This window comes from Heterocephalus glaber, unplaced genomic scaffold, assembly GCF_053883595.1.
Source record: "Heterocephalus glaber isolate CG9 unplaced genomic scaffold, H.glaber_assembly_v1.0 deba00001561, whole genome shotgun sequence".
Lineage (NCBI taxonomy): Eukaryota > Metazoa > Chordata > Mammalia > Rodentia > Bathyergidae > Heterocephalus > Heterocephalus glaber.
Genome location: NW_028258349.1, coordinates 13,734,052 through 13,751,657, shown reverse-complemented (window position 1 = coordinate 13,751,657; position 17,606 = coordinate 13,734,052). Strand labels below are relative to the sequence as shown.

The 17,606-nt window shown below is 48.9% G+C and overlaps 1 protein-coding gene across 15 annotated transcripts in view; it reads right to left on the bottom strand.

Annotated features, from left to right (window-relative positions):
* Positions 1 to 17,606, bottom strand: part of Sipa1l3 (signal induced proliferation associated 1 like 3) — a 227,914-nt gene that overhangs the window by 63,769 nt on the left and 146,539 nt on the right. For all 15 annotated transcript variants that reach the window (XM_087191195.1, XM_004859023.4, XM_004859024.4 and 12 more), the window contains 3 exons: positions 16,239 to 16,342; positions 13,352 to 13,509; positions 5,967 to 6,543 (listed from right to left, as the gene is read on the bottom strand). In XM_087191195.1, coding sequence (XP_087047321.1) covers positions 5,967 to 6,543; positions 13,352 to 13,509; positions 16,239 to 16,342 — 839 coding nt within the window. The remainder of the gene's footprint in view (positions 1 to 5,966; positions 6,544 to 13,351; positions 13,510 to 16,238; positions 16,343 to 17,606) is intronic.

The following is a 17,606-nucleotide window of genomic DNA, read 5'->3' as shown; positions in this document are numbered from 1 at the left end:
TTCAATCCCCGGTACCAAAAGAAAAAAAAAAAATCATCAGAAGGAAGGTAGACAGGGAAGGAAGAAACATGATGGCCATGGGTAGGTAAGTGTTGAGGCTGGTATTGGTGACTGGGCTTCATATATGATTCCCTTTACTTCTGTGTATGTTTGAAATGTTCCATAATTAAAAGATAAAACTTTCCAGGTGTGGTGGAGCATGCCTGTAATTCTAGCACTCAGGAGTCTGAGTTTGAGGCCAGCCTGGACTACACAGTGAGTTCAAGGCCAGCCTGGACTACAAAGCAAGACCTTGCCTCAAAAAAAAAAAAGGGCTGGAGGGCCGGAGATTTAGCTCAGTGGTTCCGCTGCCTGCCTGGCAAGTGTAAGGACATGAGTTCGATCCCTGGTACCAAAAAAAAAAAGTTAAAACTGGTTGAAAAGAAAGTTGACTGCCTTGTGCCTCAAAAGAGAAAGCTATGATTGGATTTATCCTAGCCCATTGCTTTTGCTTTGGGAGTCAAAATTTTTCTTGCCTTTGAAGTGGTCACTCTGTCCAGAGGCTGGTTGAAAGAAAGAAAGAGAACCCAAAAACTAAAAACAAAGGGCTTGGCTGTGGGTTACAAAGGCAAGTCCTGTGTGTCCATGCCCATGACCAGCTGGGCCATACCACCTCTTAGAGGCCTGTGTAGTTGTCACGGGAAGGACCTCATCTTCCAGAAAGGGCTGGACCGAGTGCAAGTACAGCTCAGCATACACTGCAGGAGCACTGTCCATGGTCACTCAGCTTCCCTTATGGCTGGGTAAGGATACATGGTTTAATTTTGGCTGACAGAATATGAAATGACAGAACTTCTACTTTTTTTTTTCTTTTTTTTTTCGATAGGGTCTCACTATGTTGCCCAGGCTATTCTCAAATTGCTGAACTCAAGTGGTTCTCCTGCCTTAGCTTCCTGAGTAGCCGGGACTATAGGTGTGGGCCACGACACCTGGCATAACTTTGGTTATTAAAAATAAAATTTCTGGGCCAGGGATTTAGCTCAGTGGTGCCACCGCCTACCTCAAAAACGCAAGGTCCCGAGTTCGATCCTCGGTACCAAAAAAAAAAATTGCTTGCCCTCCACACTCATGTGCTCTCCTTTCCTGATATGGAATGACGTGGCACTGAATGTCAGATGATATCTCTCTACATCAATGAGGGAAAGGGGGAGCCACAGGACCAAGACACGTGAGCCCCTGAGCCCCTGAGCTCCCCTGCCGGCCCAAGAGCTGGTTAAAAGAGAAATAAGGTCCCATCTCAGCTCCTAGATCTCTAGGTCTCTATTGTATTTTAGCAGGTCAATCTTACCTCTGTAGCTGCTTTGGGTCATTTGGTGGTGGAGGGAGAGGGAGAGGGAGAAGGAGAGAAGGAGAAGGAGAGACAGAGAGAGAACAAGAGCGAGAGTGAGAGTGAGCGAGCAAGGGCGCGAGAAGTCCTGAAATTTCTCTCTTTTGCTTTTACAGCAAGTCCAGAGCTGAAGAAGAGAACCATTCCTGATGTTTACAAGGCCCCAGGAAGGCCACAGGGCTTAGGGAGCCGCTTATGACCCCCAACCCACACAACAATTCAAACAAACCCCTGCTGGTTTCAGCAGCCACCCAGCCACCCAGGCACCCAGCCATAGGCCCTGCTGAAGCTCATTTTGGGGGCCGATGTGTGTGCTAGGCACTGGGTTAAGCGTTCTTTTTTTTTTTGGTACCGGGGATCAAACTCGGGACCTTGCGCTTACAAAGTGGGCGTCGGAACCACTGAGCTAAATCCCTGGCCCGGTTAAGCCTTCTCTATGCCCAACTTCATAGGTCTCTCACATGGTCAAATGGCATACTTGTGCCCCAGCTAAAGGGAGGACCCATCATCCCACTTCAGCTGACCATTACTCTTGCAAATGTGAGCTCAGTATAGCCACATCTCCCAGTTTTTCAAGGAAAGCCAGATTCATATGAAATCCTGTTACCCTTTGCTATCCAACTAAGTCTGGAGCTGTAACCAAGCTGTGGATTGGGGACCTCCTTGTCTAATTTAGGTCCCTATGACAGATTCTCTTAACACTCTTAACACCTTCCTTTTAACCTCCTGGTACTTGTAATTGGTTGTTCTGTATTTGCCCCAATGGGAGCCCCCTGAAGGCAGGCCTGGACCCATTGTGGTCATCGCTGTGTCCCAGCACTGGCCACCTAGGGCCAGCACATAGTAAAACTGTCCAATTAACAAACGAAAAGATGTGATTCATTCAGGATGTCTAGGACAGTAGGGTGGTAGAGCCAGCCAGCCCTGAGTCTGAATTGTAGTTCAGCCAGAGAAGGGTACGAGGAGCTTTCCTTGGAAGATGGCACAGAGACACACTGGCTCTTACAGAAGATGGCTTATGTCATCTCTCCCCAGCCTGCTGACTCCTTGGAAGGCTTTGGGAGCTGAGACTGGGGGTGGAAACGGCCATGGAAATGTGCTCCAAGAGGACTGTGCCAACACTAGGCATGGGGATGGGGGTGGGACAGAGTGGCACTGAGAGGATGTGGGTAAAATATGTAGCCTGGCATAGTGCCTGGCATGGTCCTTGCTCAGGAAACGCAAGCTGCAGTCAGGGTGTGGGGAGGTGAAACAACCTGGTGTTGAAGAACCCAGGCTTTTCCTTTACCATGGGCCCTGGGCAAGCTGATTTCTCTCTCCAGGCCTCGGTTTCCTCATTTGTGAAGTGGAGATGATAATGTTATCTACCTCACTGGGCATTTGTGAGGAAGAAGGCAAAGCCACACAAAGGGCTGAGCAGGTCTGACCCACTGCCGGCCCCCATGAATGTTCCCTGTTGCTATTACGAGGACAGCCCATGTTCTGTAGGTACACAGCACACATCAGATGCCTACTGTGTACCAGATGCTGGCCTGGGTGCTGAGGGCAGAGGCGACACATGTAAGATGATGGAAAAGCAGGCAGAGCAGGTGGCAGTACACTCTGGGCCAAGTCAGGGAAGGGGCTTTGCAATCCGAGATAGTGAGACCTCATGGACATTTGATCAAAGGCTGTAGGAAGGGGCAGAACAAGCCAAGGGGGGTCAAAAAAAGAGTATTCCAGCGAGAGGCCTCAGGCAGTGAAGAGGCCCTGAGTCCAGACATCCGCCTAGCACACTGGAGAAACAGTAGAGGTCTGTGTGGCGGGAGCAGAGTGAGGGGAACACCAAGTCAGAAAAGCCAACAGATCTAAAGAGCCATGTGGGCCAGTGCAAGGGCTCTGCCTTTGCCTTGAGCGAGCTGAGGTTTGGAGCACAGCAGTGACATGATGAGATCCCTTGGGCTCCCACATTAAGAACAGACCACGGGATGGGCTGGGGATTTAGCCCAGAGGTTCCGTTGCCTGCCTCGCAAGCACAAGGACCCGAGTTTGATCCCCGGTACCAAAAAAAAAAAAAGAACAGACCATGGGAAGTGAAGATGGAGGTGCAAAACTGTCGGGGAGGCTACTACAGTAATCTGGAGACCACGGGTAGCTTGCACTGCGGTGCAGCTGCAGAAGGGGGGAAGCAGCTGGAGGCTGCCTGTGAAGGAGTGGGGATGAGACAAGGGGAGCCAGGCTGACGTCAAGGCTTTTGACCTCAGCAAACGGGAAGATAGGCTTGGCCTTGGCCTTAATGAACCAAGAAACCTGAGCAGGTGGGAGGAATACTTTACTCTTGGCCACGTTAAGTTTCAGGGCCGCTTAGCCCAGGGGAGATGCTGAGGAAGTAGAGACCAGTCCTGAGTTTGAGCATAAGCAGGTTTTAAGAGTCAGAAAAACCTGGGGCTGGGGATTTAGCTCAGCGGTTCCAGTGCCTGCCTCACAAGTGCAAGGTCCCAAGTTCGATCCCCGGTACCAAAAAAAAAAAAAAGTCAGAAAAACCTGGATTCAGACCCCAGTGGTGGCACCTATTTGGTGTCCAATCTCTGTGAGTATCTGTACCTCTCTGAGCTTCAGTTTCCTCGTTTGTCAAGTGGGAAGAAGAACAGGACCTGTATTTGGAGTGGGTGGGAGGATTATGTGAGATCATGCAGGTAGAATGCTTAGCACAGAGTAAAGGTTCAATAAATTCATTCAACTAACCCATCACTAATCTGTTTGTTGAGTAGCTACTATGTGCCAGCCCTGTTCTAAGCCCATGAGATCAGCAAGTGAGCAGACCAATGGAAGCCCCAGTTCCTGGACCTCACCTTCTAACAGGAAATCTAAACAATGAAATTGCTCTATGAAACAGCATGATATGGAAAGCCAGGGAAACTGTAAGCAGGGCTTTACCTGTCCCACCTGAACTTAATGAGTACAAAAGGCCTAAATGGGCTAGGACAGCCACCACAGGGGCAGCAGGAGGGCACAACCTACCAAGTCAGGCAAGTTTGTCCAGGCAGCATAACTCACCCAATCCTTAAAACCCACATATGTTTTAGCATGATTCTTGTTTGTGTTTTTCAGTTAGGGAAACCGAGTCACACAGAGGCTAAGTAACTTGATTAGGAGGTCTCACAGCTGGAAAATGGCAATGCTGGGATTTGGAGCCAGGCCTTTTGATTCTAGACCCTGTGCTCTTACTGCCTTCTCAGCATGCTTGACGCACCACTCCACTAAATCTGCTGCAGAGACAATCACTGTGTTGACCACAGTGTACTGACCTGTGGTGCTCAGGATTGGCCTGGATACTTCAAAGCACAATGCTTCAGGCAGCCATTACCAACCAAGTTGTCACCAATCTGCCATTCTTGGTTTGGCCATAACGTGACTCTGAGCTGTCCATCAGGACAGCTAGGTAAGGGATATGGTGGGCAAGCACTCTACCACTGAGCCCAAGGATTTTTTTTTTTAATAGTTTAATTAATTAATTTGGTACTGGAGATCAAACTCAGGACCTTGCACTTGCAAGGCAGGCTCTGTGCCACTGAGCTAAATCCCTGGCCCAAGGATTGTTTTTACAGTAAAATTTTTATCCAGACTGAATCTACCTTTTAACACAGGAAGTTAGGCCATTCACACTTACTGTGATTATTAACATGGAGCTTATTCCTGCCACTTAATTTTATGTTTGTTTCTTTCATCATGCTTTTTAGTATTTTTTCTTTTTTCTTTTTGAGACAGAGACTTGCTATGTAGCTCAGGCTGGCCTTGAGCTTATTACGTACCCAGACTGGCCTTGAACTTGTGGCAATCTTCTTGCCTCTGCTTCCCAAGTGCTGGGACTACAGGTGTGTGTCACCATGCCTGGCTTAATACTTTTTTTTTGTTTTCTGCCTCTGCTCTATTCTTTAATGGTCTAGAATCTTTTTTATTCAATTTTAATTCTTCTAGAAAAGTACTTTTATTTGTATTTGTAGTGTTGGAGATTAAACCCAGGGCCTTGTGCATGCTAGGCGAGGACTCTACCACTGGGCTATAGTCCTAAACTCATTTACATTTTTTTCTTTGGTACCAGGGATCAAACTTGGGACCTTGTGCTTGCAAGGCAGGTGGCGGAACCACTGAGCTAAATCCCTGGCCCAATATTTACATTTTTAACATGAGTTTAAACTTATATTTCCTATCTACTGCTAGGGTTAATAAGGATGTCTTCTTTTTTTGGTGCCGGGGATCGAACTTGGGTCCTTGTGCTTGCGCAGCAGGCGGCGAAACCACTGAGCTAAATCCCCAGCCCTTTTTTTTTTTGTGGTACCAGGGATCGAACTCTGGACCTTTCGCTTTCGAGGCAGGCGCCAGAACCACTGAACTAAATCCCCAGCAGGATGTCTTTTGCCCTGAGGTGGTGGTGTGGAAAGCCGCAGACTCCTGGCCCAAACCTTACCTAGGAAGAACCTGGCCTGCAGGGCCCACCAGACCAACACTGTGTAATTCTGACACTCTTGGGAATGACTTATGTACCGGCGTGACTGACTGGTGAGGGAAAGTATTTCAGTGGTTCCTGAGGCCTCTGTACCACTCCTGACCACTCTCTTACCTTCAGTCTCTGGACAATTTCCCTGATATCCTCCACAGAGCCCTCTGTGGCCTGCACGAAGATGTGGTCCCCTCGGCCATAAAAGATTTTCAGGGTCGAGGAGTCTGGGGTCCAGCCAATGACATCCCCACAGTAGCAGTTGAATACAACCTCCTTGGTGCGTAGGTCCAGGAGCACCACAAACTCATTGGAAATTCCCAAAATACAGTCGATTTCCACCCCCTGGGCGTAGTCCTGCACGGCCACCCGCCAGGCAATGGCCCCTGCACTGTGCTGCTCTGCGCCTGCCCGGGCCTTTGTCTTCTCCTTCTTCTTGGAGGTCAGGGAGATGAGGTTGAATTTGCCAGTGGAGTCGATGGGGGTGTTGGAGACACAGTTTTCAGCTAGGTCTTTGAGGTACTCCTGGCGGGTCCTGGTGGCCATGGTGTGGAACTTGTCAGACTTGTGTGCAGCATTCTCAGCGTTAATCACCTTGGCCAGCAAGAAGTCTCTGAAGACATCAGGTTTTCGGAATGTAGTTCCACTGGGGATGGGGGGCCCAAAAGGAGGAGCATCTTTGGATCGGGTCACAGCCATGCTGAGGAGGGAGAAATTATTTAGATGTGAGAAGAAAAGCACCAAGCCTCTCCTTAGAGAAAAATACATCATCAAAAGTAGGGGTGTCTCCCCTTCTGGTGCTGGGATTGAACAGAGGGCCCTGTGCATGCTTGACAAGGGCTCTACCACGGGGCCACATCCTCAGCCCATTTCCCTTCTGTGAATGGAGGCCCCAGGTAGAAGCCTCCTTGGGGACCCATACAGTGGGAAGAGACTGGGGTTGGCTTCTGCCTGTGAGAACTCAAGGGTGGACAAGGAACTCCTGAAGAGCCCAGCCAGCAGATAGCCTGTTCTGAGGACAGCCCAACAGCATCTCCTCACCTCCCTTCTTCTTCCTATGCGCTGACCCTCATGAGTCACAACCCGGCAGGCAGCAGGGCTGGGAGGCAGAGAAGGGCACAGTGGAGAAATGAAGCGGATGCCAGGCTCCCTATCTGCCTTTGGGCAGATAGTTTCTATAAGTGGGCAGAAAGCTCAAGGTATCTGCCAGGGTATCCACCCCAGAGTAGGGGAAGATGGCTCTCCTATGCTGTTTGCATGATAATGGTAAGAGCTAAGGTAAAGAACAAGCAAAAACCTAGCCAAGCTTTCCCTATAGGACTGCATGTACTACATGCCCTTATGGACACTTCACTGGAGAGTGCTGAGAGCTCCTGTTGTTGTTCTTCCTAGCGTAGGGTAATTTTGTAAATACAGAAATTATGGATTAAAAATATTCCGTGCAACCCAAACGCAATGCTTGTTCAGGTTTCTAGGAGGAACCACACACTAACCACGCACAGATGAGCATACACAGAGGAAGTGCACAGGGCATGTCATGACAACAGAAGGCCCTGATTTGGACGGGGGGAGGCTGGGAGGCTTTCTCTAAAAAAGTGACCATCTAGCTGTAAGGGCTGAGCAGGGCAGGGACAGAGAGCTTCAGGCGGAGGGCATGGCATATACATACCACAGGCGAGTAGGAAAGGCATGGCACACACAGAGTAGAAAGAACCCCGGGAGCTACAGGCAGAGCCCAGGGAGCAAGGAGCAGGAGGCTGGGAAAGTGGTCAGTAGCCAGACCACACAGGGCCTTGGTTTTGTGTCCTGCTTTCCATTTGCCCTGTTCTGGAAGGACGACCTTTATATCTACACCACCTAGGCCCTGACCTCTGCCTTCCAATTGAGTCTGGGTAATAGGAAGCACTGGTGGGAGACAGGAAGGTGGGGACAGAGAGGCTGAAGTGCAGTCATGCACCACATAATGACCTCTGGGGCAATGATAGGTCATTTATTTGTGTTTTTGTTGTTGTTGTTTTGATAGGGTCTTGCTATGTAGTTCAGGCTAGCCTTGAACTCACTATGTAGCCCAGGCTGGCCTCAAACTTGCAGCCATCCTTCTGCCTCAGCCTCCTGAGTGCTGGAATCACAGATATGTGCCACCTTGTCTAGCTCTTGATAGGCCAAGTATGTGAAAGTAGTCCCATAAAATTATAGGCACCGTAGTTTGTGTAAGTAAGTTTGTGTAAGTACATTCTGTATTTACATAGTGATGAAATCAGCCAACGATGCATTTCTCAGAATGTGTTCCTTGGGCTGGGGATTTAGCTCAGTGGCACCGTGCTTGCCTTGAAAGCGCAAGGTCATGAGTTTGATCCCTGGTACCAAAAAAAGAATGTGTTCCAGTCTTCAATCGATGCATGCCTGTATTTATTTCTTCTCTTTCCTTGCCTGTTAGACTGTGATAATGGCAGGGACTTGGGTCCTTGGTCCTAACCTCAGCACTGTTCCTGCTGGGAGGCCCTTCGCCCAGGCCTCAGCTCTCGAAGTTTCCAGGAACTTCTCCCATGCCCCTCTGACCCTGCCAGGCCTGGGGAAGTGGAGTCCCTGCATGCCTCACTTTCCCATACCAGATCCTGGAACCTGCCCACATTCGTGTTGGTCTGTTCATGAATCCCCTTCTGTTAAATCCAACAGGAACACTAACTCTCTCTGGATCTCTGATAGGTGCAGGTGGTAGACAGTGATATGGGAGACATGGTCGCATATGCCTGTAATACCAGGACCCTGGGAGGCTGAGACAGGAGGACCACAAGTGTGAAACCAGCCTGGGCAACTTAGTGAAACCTTGTCTCAAAATAAAAAAAAATTAAAAAGGGCTGGGATGTAGCTCAGTGAGAAGGCTCAGGATTCAATCCCCAGTACTGGAGGGAAAAAAGTGACAGCAAGCTGGAGATCTGCAGAGACCACTTCAGCAGCCTCATGCAGAACAGAACCAGTGCAGGGGACTGGTAAGACAGCCACTGCATGACCCTGGTGGATGAGTCAGAGCCTCGCTCTTCATTCGCCTTATTCACTGTCCCTTTGTGCCCCAGGACAGCCACACAGGTAGATCCCATTGTAGGCTCAGCAGACTCCCCAGCACTAGCACAGGTACTCAAACTGACTAAAGTAACAACAGGGACTTGAATAGAGACACTGAGAAGAAGCAGACTGCCATTTTATGTGGGTACAGGTATTTTCTCTTTCCTGAAATGGGCAGATGTTCTTCAAAGGCGGCACAAACTATGTATGCTTCCTTCTTCAGTTAACTCTATGGGAATGGCTTGCCTCTGGGTAGAGCCATGGACAAGATGACCTTGCCAATCCCTTCACTCTTTTGCTGTTGAGACAGGGTCTTGCTATGTAGTTCAGGCTGGCCTTGAACTCACTATGTAGCCCAGGTTGGCCTCAAACTCGTGGCAGTCCTCTTGCCACAGCCTCCTGAGTATTAGAATTATAGGTGTGTGCCACCACGCCCAGGTCAGTCCCGTAACTCTAAATCATGGTGTGATCCCACTGTGCTTTACAGATGGGAAGAGCTTTGTAACTTCATTCAGAACTTGGTTGCCTAGAGGGACAGATTTTGGCTTTTCTCACTGTTCTGACTCATGATTATAAAAATCATGAAATTGAAAACTGCTGGAGGTTCTGGACAATCAGAAAAGCTGGTCCCAACTTCCCAGCAGGAGGGAGGAGGCTTGCTTACAACCCACAGGCTTGGGGACAATGGTGGTGCGCCATTCAGAAATGGGAGAGGCCAACAACTCGTTACACAACCAGGACATGGAATGACCACCAGGACACTTGTGGTCCTGCAGCTCAGTAAGTCTTTTTAGAACATTCACAATTATTGATTTAATTAATAATCCTTAGGGCCTACAATGTACGGACCAGTGATTTGCCTAGCCAGCTCTTTAGGGCCCACTAGGTGCCAAGCACTGTGCCCTAACAGACACAGGAAAGTGACTGTGACATCAGGTTGCCTTCGAGGGAGGAAGAAGCCAAGTCAGCAAGTTTTGTTTTGTGTGTTTGGTTTTTTCGGTTTGTTTTTTGAGACAGGGCTGGCCGTGAATTTGGAATCCTGCCTCAGGTTCCTGAATGTTAGGATTACAAGTGTGAGTCACCATGTCAGGCCAGTGAATTGTTTTTCTGGTGCGAAGAGTGCTGCCACAGAAACACATTTGGCAAGAGCACGGGGGGGGGGGGGGGGGGGCTAATGACCACTGAGAGCGTCAGAGGCATCTGAAGGATGATTAGAAATCCACTGAGGGGAGAGGTCAGGGGTTGGGGTGGAAGGCAGGTTAGGGTGGATGGGTTGGGGCCTAAGCTCCTTCTTACAGTAGAGATACAAGGTCAAGTGTGCCCAGAGAGCAGTGACAGAAAGGGGTGGGCGAGGGGCCACCTTGGTTAGAGCTCTAACAGTTTCTTTCTTTAAAAATAAAGACAAAAGCTGGGTGTGGTGGTGCCATGTCTGTAATCCCAGTGCTTGGGAGACTGAGGCAGGAGGATTGCCTTGAGTTCGAGGCCAGCTTGAACTACATAGTAACAATCTATCTCCATCCCATTTGACCCAGCTATTCCCCTGCTGGGTATCTTCCCAAAAGAATTAAAAGAATCACACCACAGCGATATATGCTCACCCAAATTTACAGCGGCACAGTTTGTAATCACTAAAACTTGGAAACAGCCCAACTGCCCGTCAACTGGAGACTGGATGAAGATATGCTTTTTAAAAAATAAAATAAGAGTACTACTCAGCCATAAAGAATGAGAAACTAGAGACATTTATAGCTAAATGGATGCACAATGAGGCCATATTCTTAAGTGAAATAAATAGGACACAGGTGTAAATACCAAATAGTTTATCTGATGTGAGTAACTGAAAGGATAAATAAGAATCAAAATATATAATAGATAATGTGAAACAGGAAGAAAAGGACTAAAGGGGAAGGGGAAGTGGGAGGAGTACAGGAAAGGAAAGAAGGGAAAGGAAAAAATATGAGAAAAGTTAAAAATGGAAACAAAGTCTTTGTAACAGGGAGGGATGGAGGGGTTGAAGGGAGGGCAGGGGAATGGGGAATAAATAAGAACCAAGATATACCATGTAAAGGTACAAATTTCCCATGATGTCATCATATTGTATACCTAAAATGTACCAATAAACTTAGTGAAAAAAAAAAAAGAATCTGTCTCCAAAAAACAACAAAACAACAAAACAAAACAAAACAAAACAGAGAAGGTGGAGAGCTGAAGCAAATAAGGCAAAATGGTAACATCTGTTAAATCTGGTGGTAGGCATATGGGTATCCGTTATATTATTTTTTGCACTTTTCAGAATGTTTAAAATATTGCATAATAAAAATATTTCAAATTAAACTGTACAAAGCAAGAAAGGCTGGAGCATCAGGAAGAAACTGTCCACCTAGAGACCAAGCAGGGGCTGCCTGGGGAGGTGGAATGGGCCAGGGGAGAAGAGAGGCAGGGAGGAGGGCACAGCAGGGAGGGACCGGAGAAGAGTCACCAGGCCAATTCAACCTCCACCCCTGATCACAAGAAGGCTGCCTCCTGTTCCCCTCATCAGTGTGTGTGTGAATATCTCCCTCCTTCATTCACCAGGGCCACCTCTCAGCTGCCAAGGAACAATGCACCTTTAAACCCTGGCATCCTAAGTGGCCTGGGGCCCCCATGCAGAACTCAAGGCAACTGCCATTCTAAGTCCCAGGAACAAATGGGCTGGGGAAACGGGACCCTGTGGCTGGGACATGCCTGCAACGTGGTCCTGCTACGCAGTGCGAAAGCTCCCATTAGCCAAGACAACATATCCAGCTCTGTGGCTGTCAGCGAGCACTGCATACTGGAATGCCCCTCCTTTCTCTTAGACACCCAGCTGGCAGAAGAAACGGATGAATTCTGGCAATTTCACTAAGACTACAGTGGACATATGCACATACCCTTGACCCAGTGCTTCTATTTGAGGAATTTATCCTACAGCTGCACACTTGGTGACGGTGCAGTGAGCAGAAACAAGGTCATTCATTGCAGGCACCATGAAGTAAGCCCAGTGCCCCTTAACAGAGGACAGCAGAAGATTATCACGCATCCATTCCATAGAAGGTACAGCAGGCAGAAGAAAGAAAAAAGCACTTTATGTACCAGAATGGAAGGATCTCAAAGACTATGGAATGAAAAAAATAGATGCAGAGCAGGGGGTATGGTATTTCAGAAGTGGAAACGGAACACTTTACACGGATTTGCTGTATGTGCCTGAAGAGTCAGGATACGCAATAAACATGTCAACTGTGAAGGCAGCTGGGTGGTTTGGGGGAGACTTTTACCTGTACACACTGACAACCTTTGAATTTCAAACCATTTTCAAAAAATGGAAAGCAGCACACCTTGCCTGTTCCCCAGAGTCTGCAGGCCCAGCTAGGAGCTTGGGTCTGGGTTACTGAGTGGGTGTCTCAAAGGACCACACCCCCTTCTCCCTGGCCCTGTGGGACGGCTGTTAGGACACAGGAAAGGTTGGAGGCCTGTGTTATTCGTCCACAAGTGAACCAAAACCCCTCAACTCCACCTCCCGAGCAGGAACACCTCCATAGGTGATCTTTGCCTACCCTGCCCCCATCCTTCCGTCCCCAGGATTCTCCTTGAAGCCATCACTCCTGGAGAATGTCTGCCCTGTGGTCTGCTGCCCAGGCCTGGCTAGTACCTGACTCCAACCAGGTTTGTGGGTCTCCATTATGTGGCTTCTGCTCAACTGTTGGGAAAGAAAAGCTCCCCTCTGTTTGACATGCAGCTGGTGGGATGTTAAGCAGGAGCTGCCAACAAGCACAGGGGCACCCAAAGACTTCCACATGCCATCTTTCCCCCCAGTACCAGGACTGAAGCCAGGAGTGCTCTACCACTGAGCTACATCCCAAGCCCTTTTCATTTTGAGAAAGGGTCTCGCCAAGTTGCCCAGGGTGGCTCAAATTTGCAATACTCCTGCCTCAGCCTCCTGAATAGCTGGGATTATAGGCCTGTGCCACTTTGGTCCGACACATGCTCCCTGGGCCCCTCAGTGCTGGGGAATGAACACAGGGCCTTTGCACTGAGTTACATCCCCAGCCCTTTTTGTTATTTGGAAACAGGGTCTCACTAAATTGCCCAGGCTGGCTTGAACTTGAGATCTTCCTGCCTCAGCCTCCCGAGTTTAGGGCTAACAGGCGTGCACCACCACGCCCTGCTCACATGTCATTTTTGAGAGTCAATGCGTACCATTACCTTTTTGTCTTCAGCCTGACTGAGGTGGGTCTTCTGTCACTTGCAACAAAAGAACCCAGGCAAACACAATCCCCGCTCGCCTCCTTATGTGAACCAGGGAGCCAAGCCTCTGATGAGCTCACTCTCTGACAGGGCTCGATCTTGAACTCAGGACCATGAAGCAGCACAGAAGGCAGCCCACCCTTCTCTGGTGTTGGCATGCATGGGGGCTTCGTGGCACGTACCTGTAGCAGACATTCTCAGTGCAAGGGTTGTGGACTCGGACGATGATGAAAACATGCTGAAAATGGGAGCGGATGTTCTTGGGGGTGAAAGGCAGTGCCCCGGGCTCCTGGAAAATGATCGTCACGATGTCATTCCCTATGTGCCTCTTCCTCAGCAGCTGGGAAATGGGCATCAGAGGACAGAGAAGAAAGTGTCACAGGCTGGCTTGAGGGGTCCCGCCTGGATCATTACAATAGGTCTTTGCCATCTCCCTGTTCCCATCCTGTCCCCCCACTGTGTCCCCACAAACAGCCAGAGGGAAGCCATGTGCACTGGAGTCAGGTCACATCCCTCCCTGCTCAGAGCCCTCCTGTGGCTCCCTCTCACTCAGGCTCAAGGACGAAGTCCTTGAGCACAGGTGGCCCATCCCATCACCTCTCCCCACGCTGGCCCCTGCTGCTCTTCCAGGCCTCTGTACCGGCTGTCCCCTTGCCCCAGGTCCCCACACTGCTTCCTTCCCCACCTCCTAAGGTCTATGCTGAAATGTCCCTCTCTGCCCCAACACTTGCCCATCTTTCCCTTCCTGGCCCCATCACTGAACATTACACGTGGCACACAGTGGCTTTGCTTCTCCCACTTGCTTCTTGTCTGTCTCCTCCCACTCAAGTGTCAGAGCCAGGAGAATGGGCATTTTGCCTGTTGTGTTCAGTGCCCACGGCTGCATCCTCAGCACCCGGGACACTGTCTGGCTCACAGAGGCGCCCGACAAATTAGACTAAAGGACAGCACAAGTTAGTGGCCTTCGATTTTCTCACAGCCAGACTCATGGACCATGGCAGTCTGACCAGAATATGGGCAAGCTGATTCCAGGCCACACTCCTCCCCTGGATGCCTTAGTTGAGAAGAGTGGGATTTTGGGGATTTGGGTGGGCCAAGGGGAGTCCTGCCCTCTCCCCTCTGCTTGTCAGTCTCTGAGGAAGATGTGGGTGTCTCCACCTGTGGTGATGTGGTGATACAGTCATGGCACCCTGGCTATTTGCTGAGATTATGCTGTTCTTATTTTACACGAGGCTTTGGGTTCCCATTAAGGAATGCAAGACCATGATGAGGCCCAAGGACAGTAGTCCCATGTGACTCTACCTGAGGTGGATCTGGTGTAAAATCCAGACATACTCGGCAGCTCAATGTAACCTTCTGATCCCTTAGTTCTGATACGTTCTGAATGCTACCATGTTAAATCACTATATAAAGGACCTGTGTGCTGTGGCCAGTCCTGCACTAGGATCACCTGACAGCCACAACTCAAACTCATGACCTCATTGAGCCTTCATACCTCTGTAAGGCAGCAGCTCTTTTTACTCTCTTCAGAGACGAGAAACTCAGAGGTTAAATGACTTGCTCTTCATCATGAGGTAATGGAGGGAAAGAGGCATAATTTTAACTGACTTTTTTTTTCTTTGCAGTACTGCGGATCAAATCCAGGGCCTTCATCCTGAGCTACATTCAATTGCCCAGGGTGGGCTGGAACTTGTGATCCTTCTGTCTCAGCCCTTTAGAGTGCTGGATTACCTAGCATGCACCACCATGCCCACTATCCCACTTCTGTTTGACTCTACAGGCCAAGCTTTCCCCACCACATAACTGGGAGCAGGGCAGGACACCTGGGTGTGGGAGCAAAGGACCTTTCTCAACAATATGACCATGACCATCTGGCCCATTTCATAGAAGAGGGACCAAGGCTCAGAGAGGAGCGATTACTTACTTGAGGTCATACAGCTAATGAGTAGCAAAGAAAGAATTCAAACTGAGGTCTAATTGCAAGAACAGTAATTTTTTTTTTTTTTTTTTTTGAGACAGGATCTCACCAAGTTTTCTAGGCTGGCACTCAATTCCTGGCCTCAAGTGATCCTCCTGTCTCAGCCTCCTGAGTGCTGGGACTAAAGACAGGTGCCTCCATACTCAGCTAGGCTAATACTCTTAAGAGCACATTATTAGGGCAATCTTATGGGATTGCTGATATGTGACCACCTTTGGCCTACAAAATCTACAATATTATTTGTACCAACAGAGGAAAATTCTCACCACTCTGTGGTGTTTCTGCTTATAATAAGAGTTGCTCTCCAGGCCTGGGCACAGGCATGTGGTACTGCTGGCCACCCAGGATGCCTTTCTTCTTCTGGAAATCACACTTACGCCCTCTGAGGAAGCACCACCCTGACATCTGTCCCATTCACATTGAGCTGTCCCCTTTCAGTCTCCTGGGGTGGGCAGGTACCTTGGGCTTGGACTGTTCCCACCCCAAGCCCAGACAGCAGCCTGGGGACTGGCATGAGAATGGTTCAGTGAGACTTAGCCCAGAAACAGCTCTGGGACAATGGAAGAATATTGTGGCGTGGCTAAGCTGGTGGGAGGTGACCTAGGGTTGCTAGGAAGACCTGTAAGTAAAGTCACTGCACAGGAAAGTAGAGGTAAGAGACAGGATTCCTAAGACTGCCTGAGCCCTGGATCCAGCTATACCTAAAGCCAGTGTACTCCCAGAACCTTAAGGTTATATAATCCAATAAATCCCAAGTTTTGTTTATGCTAGATTGGCTTGAGTTTTTGGTCAAAATAATGTTAACTAATTCACTGTTCTTTTTCATGAGACCTGTGATGACTCAAGAGACCCCTGAGGAGAGTCAGCATACCTGGAGGCATGCAGTGTGGCCAAAGAACAGCAAGAGAATCACACCAAACAGCTGGCCTAGTCTCCACCTTGGATGAAATGATCATGGTACTGAGGGTCTTCAAGAGCCTCCATTGACCCACAGGACAATACCAAGCGCCAACGCCGGGCAGGCAGCCAGGTGGCAGCCAGGGGAGGGAGTGCACCTGGGGCCAGGCGCGTGGTGGCCAGAAACCACTGACCTGCTGTCGGTTGTTGGGCGTGTATGGGAGCAGCGTGGAGATGTGGAACATGATCTCGTAGTCCTGGTACGTCGTGTAGAGGGAGTGGGTGCCTGTGGAGTCAGCTGGGATGGAAACACCAGTTAGTACCACATTTCCAGAGCCTCTGGGTTTATGCCATATCCCACATACCATCTGTGCTGGTTTTCAACTTGATGCTTTTACTTAAGTCCACTCTTTAAAATGAAATAAATTTACATAAAAAGGAAATCTCCAGATATACATCCCCCAGATTGATAACATTTAAAAAGCCTGATAGTACCAAGAGCCAGTGAGGAGGCAGAGAAACTGGAGCCCTTTATGTGGCTGCTTAGATATGTAAATTGGTGCAAGCACTTTGCAAAACTTCTTGGTAGTCATCTCTTAGACAACGCAGCATTTCCTCTCCTAGGATACAGCCTAGAGAAATCATGCATATGTACCCTGGGATGTGAGTACAAGGACCTTCCAGTGTCAGTCAAAAGGACTGACAAACACATTGTGGAATATGCATACCATGGAAAAATATATCACCAGGAAAAGGAACACGCATAGCTGCCACATGTGTGAGCGCTATAAATACAACCTTATGTGAAAGATACCAGGCACAAAGGAGCATGTACTGTATGATTCCATTCACGTTGCATACAAAAGGAGACCAAATCAGTTACTGTATAAAGTTTATGTGTATGAGGTCCTTGGGTTCAATTCTGAACAACAACAACAACAACAAAAAGTTCTACCGTTTGGGGATGTGAAATATGAAGAAAGCAAGGAAATGATTATCGTGACAGGATGCTGGTTATCTCTAATAGGAGAGGGGTTACAATCAGGGAGAGGCACACTTAACTATAGACTCTAGATTCCAGAGGGGGGAAACTGAGGCACAGAAAGGTTACACTGTAATATAGTCTGAGCCAGAATTCAGGTTGGCTGCCTCCAGATCTGTTTTTTGTTTGTTTGTTTGTTTTGGGATAGAGTTTCCCTAAGTTTCCCAGGTTCATCTCAAACTCCTGGGCTCAACAGCTCTCCTGCCTCAGTTTCCCTAGTGGCTTGGGCTACAGGCATGGTAAACCACTGCACCTGGCTTACTGTTTGTTTTTTTCTTTCTCCCAGTGCTGGAGATAGAACCCAGGGCCTTGCACACTCCAGCCAAGTGCTTTACCACTGAACTACACCCCAGCCCCTCCAAATCTGTTTCCTAAACAGTATTCCCAGCTGTCTCTCAGAGTCGGTTGGGGACACTAAAGCCACAGTTGGGCAATGCCAGAGCCAGGTGACCTCCAGGTGGCTGCTTGAGCCAGAGGCACCCCTGGATGTTAGTTGGGGAGATTGCATGGGGGCACTTGA